Source organism: Siphateles boraxobius, unplaced genomic scaffold (genome assembly GCF_051911475.1).
Source record: "Siphateles boraxobius isolate OS27281-9 unplaced genomic scaffold, OSU_SipBor_1 65, whole genome shotgun sequence".
NCBI classification, from domain to species: Eukaryota; Metazoa; Chordata; class Actinopteri; order Cypriniformes; family Leuciscidae; genus Siphateles; species Siphateles boraxobius.
The window spans coordinates 7,269,372-7,283,876 of NW_027509192.1; the positions used below are offsets into that span (position 1 = coordinate 7,269,372).

The 14,505-nt window shown below is 36.9% G+C and overlaps 1 protein-coding gene across 1 annotated transcript; it reads left to right on the forward strand.

Moving 5' to 3' along the window:
* Positions 1 to 382: 382 nt before the first annotated feature.
* Positions 383 to 12,943, forward strand: dnajc24 (DnaJ (Hsp40) homolog, subfamily C, member 24). The gene is made up of 5 exons (XM_077210570.1): positions 383 to 508; positions 827 to 938; positions 6,066 to 6,204; positions 11,062 to 11,130; positions 11,216 to 12,943. The coding sequence occupies exons 2-5, from the start codon at positions 831 to 833 to the stop codon at positions 11,347 to 11,349; spliced, it is 450 nt and encodes a 149-aa protein (XP_077066685.1). The 5' UTR covers positions 383 to 508; positions 827 to 830; the 3' UTR covers positions 11,350 to 12,943.
* The last annotated feature ends 1,562 nt before the right edge of the window (positions 12,944 to 14,505 follow it).

A 14,505-nucleotide genomic window follows, 5' to 3' on the forward strand; every position in this document is an offset into this window, starting at 1 on the left:
AAATTTTTTCCGACTAAAAAGTAAAAATGGTCTAATTTGAATAAAAGCTGAATATTAGCAGCTTGCGGCTCACTCGGCTGTTGTAAACAGTAACTGTTTGCTTCCCATAGATAGACATTAGAGCTCGTCTCTGTTTCCATCATAGACAGTAAAAGGTTTCCATCATCGTTTCCATAGATGCAGCAGCGCGCCCGCTCTCGTGTTTCTCTCTAAAGCATCCGTGTAGAAACGTTAGCTTGAGGAGTTCCTGTTCATTCAGTGAAATGCTCAAAAATAGACATTACATTGTTCAACTACAAACATAATTACGTATTATGTGTGATTTTACGCAATTTGGCTAGTTCAAAACTCTTTCAGATAATAAAATATGAGTTTATCAAATCATACGTGTTTCTGTCAGTGCGTTAAAGAGCGAGGCAAACCTTCACACTGGAGGAAGCAGCATGGACTGGAAAGGCCAACGCGGATGACAGCTGCATAGAAGCGGAGAAAACGCCTTCATATTAGGGTAGGAAGCGAGACAGTGCCCTTGCACGATATCATCATACAATATATATATATATGTGTGTGTGTTTATCTTACTTTTTATCGCTTTGTATGCTTTTTCACTAGTTAAATGAGACGTACTGTACATCCTACCAACTGACTGCTGAAGACACACTGTCTTAACTGTTTACTATTAATTAATCATTACTTTTAAAGAGTAATGTGGTCAATATGAATGTATGAATGTTATAAATTACATTTCAACTAATCGTCATGCACTTACTATTTATTTAATTGGAACAAACATGCTTTCTTTTGTATTTTTGTTTGTATCCTGCAGAATTATGGCAGGTTCCTGTGGTCTACATAAAGACTGGTACTCAATACTGGGTGCCTGTCCAACAGATGACATACAAGAGCTGAAACAGAAGTATCAGAAGCTCATCCTCATGGTAGGTACTCAGCAAATGTTGGTTCTCAAACGGGGAATATATAATAGTACATTGTAAATATACTAACAACAATTGTACTATCTTTAAATATATTAAACGTATATTTCACAATACAACTTTTAACACACTTTAAAATAAATGTACTATTTTCTAAAAATATATTTTAGAGAATATACTTGAAGTGAAAATTCAGTTTATTTTTTAAATGTATTTATTTGCACTTCATTGAAAATATATTTTAGGTATATTTTATCTGTGTGCTGGAAATGATCATTGTAACAATGCATTGAAAGTATACTTTCAAAATACATTATAGTATTTAATAGTATTTTGTACAAAGTATAGCTAAGTTTTATTTGTCTAATAATGTACATTTGTTATTGAAGACAAAATATGCAATTTGTAGTATTTGGAATAAGCCAAAGGTATTAATGAGCCTATACCATGTATACTTGAAGTTGGTCCAATTTAGTACACAAAAGTACACTAAATACACTTAAAGTTATGCTTTACTATTTAATTACAACTAAAATATACTTAGTACAAAATTAGTTGTTTCAAAATAGCACACTTCAATTTAACTAATCATTAACACTCTTGAAGTATACTGATAATCAGTCTGGCTGCAAGTATACTTAGGATTTTTTTGTTCACCAGGGCATTATGGTCAGGATAGTTAGTTAGGTAGTTGGTAGTTTTAGATATTCGGTAGGATTTAGGGATGTAGAATATGGTCATGCAGAATAAGGCATTAATATGTGCTTTATAAGTACTAATAAACAGCCAATATCCCTGTAATGTGCATGCTAATTTTATCACTGATACTTCCTTATTCATTATCATTTATACTGAAACAGTGGGCCTTGAAGTCTACGAGACTGCAGACCACTGCCATAAATGTTATTTAATACACAATAAGTGCTGCATGTTATGCAGTGCATGTCTACTGATAAAGTTCATACCAAGATAAAGGTTATGCTTGATTCTCCCATCAAAGTTTCCTCCTTGGGCAAATTGTTCTTGCTAAATACAAGCTTTGAAAATATATGCACAATTAATCAATGGCATCAGTATTTCTCATTAATACACATTGCAGGTTGATTTATCCCAGTCAAGTTATACTAAAGCTGATTTGTTTAATCCGAAACCCATTTTAATTACAGCAATCTCATAACACCAGTTGATAAATCAGGATGTGTGCCGTGCAATTTGTAGAAGCAGTTTGAAGACTCCATTCCAATGGCTTACGCAATATACAGCAGGAGAGTGATTGGTAATGACATTGATAATAATTCAGGTTTTTTAGCCTGTCAAAGTCAAACGAATCAGCATCTTGTAATGGAAATGCCATCACGTATTGGTTTCTTCATATTATAGCCAGACAGTCGGGCAGGAGTCGGCTTACTGATTCAGCATTGCCATTGTAACCTCAGGCTTAAAGCAATCTATACTGCTGTATTACTTGGGATTACTGTTTGCAGTCACAGTGTCCTGCATCATTCCTTCATTCTGAGTTCAGCCTGACAGTAGGTGGCAGTAGTGTGATGGTAGTAGCCTTTGTGCTCTGGTCTCTCTCCTCTTTCCATTGAAGCAGAAAGCGGCTGCAGGCAGAACACCAGAGCCCAGCGGAGGATGTGGCAGTGCTCCCTTCGCAGCCTCTGAGAGATGATGATGTATTGTTAGAGCTGGCGAGTGCTCCAAATTGCCCGGCCCTTTATATTGTGTTCCTGCTCTCCAAGCTCCATTAGCCCCAGTAAATGAATATTTTACAATGCGTGCAAAGAGACAGCAATTAAAGCGTGTAACTCCAGAGGGGCAGGAGGACGGGCTGCTCTAACAGAGCTCCAGCCTCTCGTTGTGTTATGTATTTATGACAAGTACCTGAGCTATACAGACTGGAAATTGTAGAGTAACACTAGTAAATGGGTGGTATAACCACATTAGTGTTTGTAACATTGAGCCAGAATGCATCTTAAGAAGACTTTGGAAAACAGTATACAGTAGTAAGCATTCACATTCAAATGTCAAATCTTATTGGTTTTCCCTAAGGTTTTCATAAGTTATATATATATATATATATATATATATATATATATATATTTGAGTCATGTGACAATCTGATTTTGATTCTTAAAAAGATGGGCCCAGATTCTGAGAGAATTATGTACAGCATGGAACAACTTTGGGATTTAATATTGTGTATTTAACATTACTACACTTTAAAAGTTTGGGATCAGTAATATATATATATATATATATATATATATATATATATATACTTTTTATTTTCAGCAAGGATGCATTAAATCGATCAAATGTGACAGTAAAGACCTTTATAATGTTGCATTGTTATTTCAAATAAACTTTTTAACTTCCTATTAATCAGAGAATCCTGAAAAATAAACAAATTATCATGGTTTCCACAAAAATATTAAGCAGCACAACTATTCAACATTTATAATAAGACAAGTTTCTTGAGTACCAACTCAACATATTAAAAGGATTTCTGAAGGATCGTGATCTTTCAAAAACATCCACAAAAAAAAAATCAAACCGACCCCATGCTTTTGAACAGTGTTAGTGTTTTTATGTAATCTAAATCAAATCAATAATGAAATATATAATATATTTTATATATAATGTATATGTATCATTCTTAATACAAGGGGCATTTTTTGAAGAAAATGTAAATCTTTTTTGCACAATGCTTAAAGTTTTTTGTTTTTTAGATGCCTAGCTTTGACCAATTAAAAATATATTCATACATTTAATTTTTTTTATAAATCTTGCATTTTCAAATTCAGCCCAGTGTATCTTCATCTCTCCATCAGGCGCTCAATCAGACACTCTCTTACGAAAGACCTGAAACTCAGTTCACAGGGACTATCTATTTGACAAAAGACTACCCAGGGAGATGTTTGTGGAGCAGCAGTATGTGCTTGCCAGGGCTAAGCTGCACTTCACACCTGTGGTCCTGACTCCTCGAGCTCACCTACAAAGAGTAGAGGGAAGCAAAACCCTATCTCCGATTCCGCCACTGGGGAGAGAGTCTAATTCTCTAGCAGAATCTGGCGTCCTGCTGGAGGTAACTGAGAAATTGCGCTGCCAAGCTTGCTCAGCCATTTTCAGGGTTCAGGACCGGAGCTGTTTTTCCTTTTCTGTGCTGGCTGAGAATATATGTTGGATATATTACTTTGGGAAAGGTGATGGTTCAGATTGCCACACCACAGAAATAAAAAGAACAAATCATAAACATATAGCTAGTGTTTGTCAATGTTTTTGCGGGTGCATCTTCATTGCCATTATGCGTACTAAAATACACCCCAAAATGCCTTACAAAAGGGTGTCAAAATGTAGACTGATTTTTTCCACAAACGTGTAACTTTCCGTGTTGTGAATATTAATTCAAATTAAAATGTCAAGCATTTCATTATGTAGTAGGCTTTGTTTTATATTTCATAGATATTAGGTTAACACCTGGTGCATTATATTATATATATATTCTAGATGGCATGGCTGATTTAAAGTTTTGCTTACAGCTCAAGATTTCACTTTAGCTATTTAGCTTTGGTCATTCTCTGATCCTCTGATCTGAAGCATCCTAAACACGAATCGATTTAATCCTCTTAGCTGGTATCCTGCACCGTTCCTAATCTTAATGTCTTTTTTTACTCTGGTACTTTTAATTAAACTGAGATTTGAGTGAAGACGGATGCTTTCCTTGCATTTTACCAACTTGAAATTGTCATCAGAATGTAATGACGGCATGTGAAAGCACTAGTGCTGGAGAGAATGCACTCCCAAAACACCTTCCATCAATTGGATGGCCGCAATGAATGATTTACGTCAGTATATTTAAGGATCTTTCAGTTAAAGTTCATTGGCCCCTCTTTTTCATACTTGAGAGTGGGCTGCGAGGCGGCAGCGCTGTCTTCTTTCACCCACACTGTAAAAGTGACAAGAAATGGTTAATGATTCTCTCAATCAGGAAGTTAATTTTTGGCTTGTTGCTGCAGTTGCTTTTCTGTTCCTCTTCTCATCGCATTCTGACCGCCCATTAACAAAGTGAAAACAACAACAAAAACACAAACAGAGAAAGGGGCGAGGAGGGAGGGAGGGGGGATGAACAGGAAACGGAGAACGGGCACCCTTAAATTTTAATTAGTTTTAAACGTAATTGCTTGAAATGATTAGTTGAATTCAGTCTTCCTGTTGCTTAAAATTAAAAATATAATCGCTGTGGACAGTAATTGGCTTGCCCCAGATTGTCGGTTATTGTAGCCCAGTGTCACCCCATGCATCATTACCCGACTTTGGCGGCGATGCGGCTTCTGAACTATAGCGACCATACAAAAACACAAACACATGCAATGCTGTGCTCGCCTGTGCCAGAGCATAATCAGAGTTTGGTTGAATGCCTGCTCGAAAGGATCTAAGTTGTTTTCCGTTTGCCCCTTTCAACCTCGCTCTTCTCCAGTGGGCGAATGAAGTGCCCCATGGCTCAGCTGACCCTCAACCCCCACTAATCGATAGTCACAGCCCACGATCTGTAGATTGCTCAAGGAGAATGACTCTGTACTGTAAGGATCCATCTAGGCCGAAAGGGACTGTCAAATAAATCTCTAAAGCTTCCTTTAGGGAGGCTGCATTAGACTTCTGGGTAAATTTTTAGTTTATTTTTTCGAAGCTGTGATGTTACCATAAGATCTGTCATATTTTTGGACACCAAGTGGGGATCGCATTAGTGTTTTTGGCTGGAGGAAGGAAGCGGCCTTTGCCCTTCTAACTGTCTACTCTGTCCAATCTTGTCATTGAAACGACATATCTGTCCTAACTGATATATATTTTGCACCATTGTCCGTCTTAGTACCCATGGTCTGCCTTCTCTGGTAAGTCCTTCAGCAAATTGCCCATTAACTTTGCGTCAAGACTTGTCACCGTTTACATTTTTATTATTCTACCTTTTGTATCACCAAATATTGACAGTGTCTGTTTGTAATGTGTTTCTGTAATCTGACTTAATTACATTAAAAAAAGTTTTTATCCAAATGTAATAGTTTCAATCAGGCATGACTGTCATTGGTTATCATTTCTGTCCATCTCATCACTCTGCATTTTGATTGGCAGTTTCACCCGGACAAGCAGAGGCTGGACGTATCAGAAGGGGAGGCGGAGCAGCACCTGCAGAGATTCATTGACGTCGACCAGGCTTGGAAGATTTTGAGTAATGAGGAGAGTAGGAAGGAGTACAACCTCCAGCTACGGGGTACGTTCCCTCCTGTCTATCCTCTTATTCACTTTCAGTCTAATCCTTCTAAGTACTGAAACTTTACTAAAGTGTATTTGGAGGAATTGTGTTTAGATGGGCTATGCTGTATTGAATTTCGTAATGCTAAGTGACCACACTTGTGATTTTTGTGACCAAAATATCATAGAGACATGGGTGTATTTTTCTAAATAATTACCTAGCAATGCCCTAGCAACCACCCAGAATACTATGGAATTTTCGGGTTTCATTCAGTATTGAAACTGCACAGTTTTTGGAAGAATTCTATTTGGATGCAATGGACTTCAGACTGCGTTTACATGCAGCCAATAACCCGTTCAAAACCGGAATATTAGCATTAACCCGGTCGCGCACGGCCATGTAATCACCGGCAAAAACCTGAATATGCTCATATCCCGGATTTTAAAAACCCGGATATGATCCTTGGGGTACCCCTTTTCTAACCCGAATTTTTGGTCATGTAAACTCGTATCGGCATATCCCCATAGTGATTTGTGTTCTACGCATGTTCTATTTGCAAGGAATCTTGGTCTTTTGAGTACAGGAACTTCTCGGCGCATACAAAAACCTGCGTGCAGTATACCGGAAGTAAACATGGCTAGACGCAGCACAGCATACTTTTGGAGCGAGGTCAGTACCAGCACCAAAGCGCAAACAAAGGCGATCGCTATCTGCCCCGAACTATTCATTATCCACGTGCTGCTGTTGTTGTTGTTGTCTTTGGATTCAGGAAGAAGAATTGGAAATGACGCATATTGCGTCTTAAGGTTGTCCGTACGTCCAGACGCGTCGCCGTTTACATCGGGATATTCCAATTCCATGTATACAGGAGTAAATCTCTCTGCTCACGCATGTAAACGGGTCATTCCTAATGTTTCAGAAACCCGAATAGTGACCATAACCCGAATATTGGCTGCATGTAAACATAGTCATTGTATTGGATTTTGGAATCTGCGTGATTGGGAGTTTTGTGAATGGCGAAACAGATTTCGCTTGTGTTTCGCAAGTTGGTCAAGTGGCTGCTTGATTTGGAAGTGAATTCTGTGTGAGCGGTGCTTCATACATTGCTACAGTATGGACAATGTACCTTTTTTGCCCTCAATTTTGTTGCAATTTCATTAATGTTCCCCTGTAGTCAATAATTTTATCCCTTAAAACTCATCTTTGATCACCAAAATGACAAAATTAAATTCTTCATGCCTCAAAATAGCTTGAATGTAATGTAACTACACCTTTGCTTCATTTAGTATACGCGGATCTGTGAATTTTCTAATTAGCCCCGCCTCCGCTCACACTAGCTCACAGATTCACTCGGCCAACTTACTGAGGTAAATGCTGCTTAATGGTATCGCTCTTAACAACGTCGGACACATAAGTTATTAATATGATTAGCCTTTTTCTTGACTATGTTATCAAACAGCTAGTGTTGCTAATGTTACACAAACCATGTTCCCGTTCACATCTCAGAGTAAGACAGCTGCCTTCTAACAATCATCAGAAACGCTTTGAACAACTCAGAATGTCATCCATGGAGAAAGGCATATAGATCATCATAACATCATAATATACATGATACACTTGTTATATTGCTAAATTTACCCGATCTTTCATATCAACAAAAAATATACCGGGATAACCTGGAATCTCTTGAGACTCCCTTGCTAATTCACTTTTAATGATATGCTGAAGCCAGCCAGCACGTTGACGTGATTGGTTACAAGGTAGTTTGTGTCGTGAGAAACGCCAGCGATTTTAAAGCTCGTTTTTGAGTCTTTTTTTCAGTTTAAGACATGGATTGAGCTTTTTTGACTTGATAAATTGTCACATAGCAATGTCATATCAACCATCCATAACAGTCTAGCACTGATGAGTACAGCTCACGTTTACCCTGAAAAATAAAAATTCATCATTCATTTCCGTTCATTGTTGATAATTTTTTAAGATACATCAGCTTTGTCACTAGCCCTTTGGCAAACTAAAATTGTCTGAAATATTTAAAATACCAAAGGAAGGAATGAGAACCGAGCTGTTGTCTTTGGTCTGGACAGATGCTTCCTTCCAGAAGAGCGTAGCTAGAATTGTGGGTACTAGAGGAGGAGGGAAATAAAGAGAGAGTGCGAGAGAGAATGTAGGTCAGGTCTGTCACACATGGCCAGTTCTTACATGAAGTGATAGTCCGCTTCTCTCCTCTCTCGCCTAAGGAACAAGCTCCCCCTAGCCCTCCATTAGGACCTTCAATAAGTGTACATCCAGGGTCCTGTGCGCCATTAACTGGGGAGCTGTGGCATCGCCTTTAGGGGGGAACACTTTGCACAGCTACTTGCTAACGTTGATCGCCACAGCCACAGATTTGACATTTAGTGAGCGTCCACAGAAAAGCCAGGCCTTGTTTAGGCTGCACATGCAGGAGTGATGGAGTTGACCTCCTGATTTAAATTCAGTGACTTTATTTCAGATATCAGACACGCTTTGCATGTATTAAATGACACATTATTTTAGATTACAAAACTTTTTTTTTTTTTTTATATTATGATAATTATATTAAATGTCTCTCAAACTGTATATTATAAATTTAGGCATACAATTAATGTAAAGCAGATGTTTCAAACTATACGGCCATCATGTAAATAAGTTTGTTACTTCCTATATAGTAGAGCTGCACGATTCTGGATAAATTGAAAATCACATTTTATTTTTCAAATAGAGATCAAGATTCTAAAGAGACAACTAAACGAAATAACATGTAATTTAATTTACTAGGGGATCTCACAAAATGTTAATTGCTGCAGACAATTGAAAATGTTTAATTCATTTGAAAGAATTATAGTATTTTTTAATTGGTTTGAATAAATGATTTAAAGACTCGCTGATTCAATGACTCGCTGATATTACCAAATTTTTTTTGTCAGTCCATATTGCATACATTGACTGATGATATTTAATTGTGTGTGCTCGTTTCCTCTATTTTTATATTAAAATTTTCTTTTCCATTTTCTAATGCTTACTTAAAGTTAATGTTATATAACACTAATAACACTGTTAAATGTTAAAATTAATATAATTTTTTGTACTGTAAATTTATAATTAGGCTAAATTAATCTGTAGCATTTAAAATTATTTATTTTATTTTAAATGCAAATAGTGTCAAATTTTAAGTGACTGTTTATTCGTCATCATCGCTCATAACATGAATATAATTATTGGTTTGTCGATATTGGTGCAAAAAAAGTACACAACCGTACAGTTCATTTTTGTGTCTATTTGATGTAAAAAATAATCTCAACTCTCAATTAAAGTCTATATGGTCTGTTTTAATTAAGTTTGAGATTGATTCTGGCCAGCTCAAAGGATACACTAATCCCTAACCAACTTAAGTAGCCTGCCCTGCAGTCATTAACTGGACACTGAAATGTGTGTCAATATTGACCAGACAAGGTTTGATGTCAAATACAGTGGCCTCCTATTTAAAAGGCCACGTCTGCTTGGGTTTATCTTTTGCAGTTTCAAAAAAAAAAAAAAAAAAAAATATATATATATATATATATATAGTATTTATATAGCAAATATTCATGCACTCTACTTATCAGCAATGTATTCAGTTTTAAATATTCATGAACAGGGTCTTATTTTTGAGATATAAGGAGAGATAGCATTTTACGTGTGGTTTCTGTCATAGGAATAAGTCTTTATACATTTCATCAGTTTATGCATCTCTGACTTAACGACTGAGCAGAAATGCATCATCCGTAGCTGTACGTTCGTAACTGGAGGTCATTCTGGGGTACTCTGTATAGTATGAGGTAATTAATCAAATTTTTATGTTGCATAACTGAAATCTTAGCTTTTCGCTAAATATTATATCTGAATGTTATTGATATTCTTGAGGTGAATAAAGACACATCGGACTACTTATTTCAAAGATGGAGCTCATTTCATTGTCAAGTTTTTTTTTTTTTTGCACCTATAAGAAATTAATGATAAAAGTTAGTCGCCAGAACTGAAATGGCACCTACTTAAGATATTCCTTTAAACAAATTAAAAGAAAGCATGATAAAACGTTGCATTCAAACCTGTTAATTGCCAAGATCTCAGACTGTATGCCAGAAAGGGACAAGAACTGTTACTTGGAAGTGTCGCGTTCCTGATTCCTAATTCATTAGGAAGCAAAGAAATCTAATTTCATTCTCGGCCTCTTGACAATTGATTGTCATATTGCATTTTTTCACACATGGTTTTAGTTTCAAATTCACTTATTAGCAGCCTTTAAAGCAGAAACTTGTGAAATGCCCAGCACTCCCTGCTTTAATATTCAATGAATATTTTAAGACAACTCATTTGTGTGTATTCATAGCAGCAGTAGGAGACATGAAGGCTTCGCTAGGACACTCTAAATGACCTCACATGACTTTGCAGCTTCCCTTTTTCTAAATCTCTTATAAGTGGAACAGCAGCCCAAAAATCCTCTTTGAATATTGCTTAAATATTTCTACAAGCAAGGATTGCTCTGTAAATTTTTGGACTCTTCCAGACACTTTTTCCTGTGAAAGCTCAGAGGTTCTGGATGTGGCTTGTTTTTTTTTTTTTTGTGATAAAAAACTTTCAGAGTAATCTTATAATATAAATATTTTTTTCTTGTTGTCAGTGAGGTATTAGTAATAATGTAATGCCTTCTCCACTGTTATTGTAAAATGCAATGCTAAAAGGACTTATTAACTGGTTTTTGATGAAATACTTCATTGTTCATGATAGAAAGAGAGCATATTGCCTCATTTCTTGCTTTATCCTGGATTGATCATCAATTATTTGACTTCCTCTTCATATTACATTTCTCTGCAGCACATGAACTGAAACAGAGCTGGCCAATGGACGCCCATATAACACTAGACGACATGAACTGGGATTGTGGTTAGTCAGAACCCTGTTCTCAAGTAACTTATAATAATAGATTATAAATATGGGTTATAATTATAAAGCATCTCTTCTGTTTCAGACACTGAATGTTATACGTATGGCTGCCGCTGTGGAGGAGAATTCATCTTAGAGAAGGATGACGCACAAGAAGTGGAAACGGTTGTGTGCTGCAATTCCTGTTCGCTCAGCATTGAAGTTAAGAAGGTTACATGACACTTTTGGATACTTCAGGCTAGTTTCTTATTGGACTGTTATTTAACTCTTTTCCAAAAAAGGACTTATTCTATGGACACGTAGTGGATTTTAACAGGAAGTCAGCCCCATTCATAACTGAGCCTGGCACTTACATTATGAGAAATTATGTGTTTTTTTCAGGAACTGTCTGTATTTTTCATCGGGTGGATTCAAATTTGACATTATACAGAAATCAAAAGACATTTCTTTCTTAAAGCTATTTTTTTAATGGTCTCGACATAAATCTTCAAAGTGACCAAATTGTAAAAACCTTTCCAGTATCCTTTTTTTTTTTGTGGAACTGAGCAGCATATTTCATTTCATTCACATGTACCTTTTATCAAGTGCATCACCAAATAACCGTTTCCAGAATTGGGTCACACTAGACTCTCACTGTCACAGAAAGCCCTTGGTTGTTTTCTCTGAGCTAAACGTGCTCTTTTACAGACCAGACGTTTACTGAAATGCTGTTTGTTCGCCGTCCTTTCACTCCCCTGTGTTTGCGAGGACCGGGCAGGCGGTCCTCAATTGGACCAGTCAGCAGGCGGGTTGACTCAATAACCTATTAGCTCTTGTTAACTTTGTTTGCATGTAAATAAATGCACTTTTTTCCTCATCCAACAATGAAGTCTCAAACTGCCTCCACACATCACTGGTCGATAAAGGCCCTCCAGTTAATGATGAGCTTTTCATTTTTCTTTCGAGCCTTATTGTAATCTCCAGTCCACTCAATTTTGGGGGGATCCGCAAGGTTGTGGCATTGGAATAGGGTCATAGCTTTATTAAACTTCAAACAGTCATTAGGCTGTTTGCTAAAATCTGTCGTCCCATAGTAGAAACGGCTTGATCGGGGCAAAACCACGCTTTTCATCAATGTCCTGAGGCCTGAACCGAGGCTAGACCTGCCAGTGGACCGGCAATGGACCGAACTTTAATCTACTGTGACATCAATTACGGATAATCTCATCACTTTTGGAGAGTGGGCTTGTCAAATCTCTAATTAAGTCCTCAGTTCCCCCTATATGTGCAGACAGGATCAACAACACATTATAGTGCAATGATGGACATCATCATTCTATTTTTGAGGGGATATAACTTTCAACCTTGCGTGCACTTGTGGGTCTGGCCAGGCAGTTGGGCAGCTGTGTTTCTTTGAATGAATGTCCCTTTATGTCTGTGACTGTAAATGATGAAAGAATCATAATAATTCATAACAATTTGCATGGTAAATATGTGTTTTTTTAATGTTCTAGTCATTGCTTGAGTGAACTGTATTTTTGTTTGTTGGCCAAATGAATTATTTCAGCATTCATAAAAAACGATCAGAAAGTCAGTTTTCAAGTTAGAAAATTAGAAAGCTATGTAGTTTTATATAATTTTTTTTTAAATGTATATTTTATTGGATATTGCAATTTCTTTTTCTGGTAAATGTTTGGAAAAATATTTTAAATGTTATTGAAAATGATTTGCAGACACCTCACCAGGACTATGGGTGCAATATGAGTTTTTTGTTTGTTTTTATGCACTGACATGTATTTCTGGGGGAAATTACATCATAACTATTTAATTCGAACCTTGTCTCTCCGTTGTTTGGTGTCTGTTCTCACGTTATTTCCCCTGTTGACATCTGTGTGAACGGTAACCCAAAACCTTTGTCTGACTAAGCAAGACTTCCACTGATCCCGGTTCTTGTTCGCAGGTAGCTTTGAAAAGAGTTTCCTTTAATGCAAAGCCTGCACTCCAAGTAGCTGGAAGATAGGACCCTTTTCTTTGAATGAACTTTCATCACCTTTTTTGCTCTCATGGTTTCTTATTTAATGCAGGCGGTTGGACAAAAGAGGAAACCTCCCTCCCTCTTTTAACTCCTCTCAGCTCAAACCTTTAAAGTAACACTATGTAGTTTTACAACCTTCATAATATATTTCCAAGACCCTTGTGATGGTACATCGACTTACAATAGGTTAAATGACACGTCTGCCATAGCCTGACGTGGTCTGTATCGCTTTTACTGGCACTATGTAACTTCAGGTTTCGGGTAGTAACCGGAGCACAAAAAGAACTACAAAATTCGACTGCTTTACGGCATACATAGTTTTTCTTCGTTTGTGATGTATTTCATAAAATCATGCATCATACTCTACCTTGTCTGTGGCCATTGTTGATTCCAAAGCCGGTGCTGGATAAACAGCGAGCATGCGCGTGCGACAGTAGGCTGCGGTAGGCTAAATTATTTATGACAGCGGTAATGGACAATTCCGCTTCCAACCTGTAGGGTGACCGCAGAGGAAAAGTTCCTTGGTGTTGCTTTAAAATAGTTTGTGTGTTTTGGACAAGGTTGCATATTTGCCTCTGATCTCAACATTTTCAGTGGGGCCAGCTGGTGGGAACCCTTGAGGAAGATGGAAGAGAACTTTTTTTTTTTTTTCGTACTTAAAATATTATAAAATCTCAAGCCTATCCCTATAAATTTTCAGAATTCAGGATTATAAATGTGATATTACTAATAATAAATTTGTGGTAACAGTTTACAGTTTTAACGGGTCCAATTCTCGCCATTAACTAGTTGCTTCTTAGCCTGCATATTACTAGGATATTGGCTGGATATTACTACTTAAAAAGCACATATTAATGCAAATGGCCATATTCTACTTCCCAATTCTTAAACTTAACAGCTACCTTACTAACCATTAATAAGCAGTTATTAGGAATTTATTGAGGCAAATATCGTAGTTAATAGTGACAATTGGTTTGACCAAATTTGTATTTATATAGATCTGTATTTACTCTTTTACATGCTTTTTACAGAATTTTATGTTCATCATGATGTTTTTATATTGGATAGGAGAATTATATTTTTAATTTAAAATAATCCACTTAACCTTTAAGGTTGTATCGGTTTGGCTCTATTTTTGATGGATGACTCTACTAAAGATGTTTGCAGGAAGCTGATGGGTCCAGACTTGTGTTGTGGTTGTCTGGTTTGTTTATGACTGAGAGTCTTTCAGAGAGCCAGAGGTTTACTGCCTATCCCATCATCCTATCCATTCAATTGGCAATAATGCTAACAGCCCTCATGCAGTGCTAGACCTGTGTGTGTGAGAAAGAGAGAGAGAGAGAGAGAGAGAGAGAGAGAGA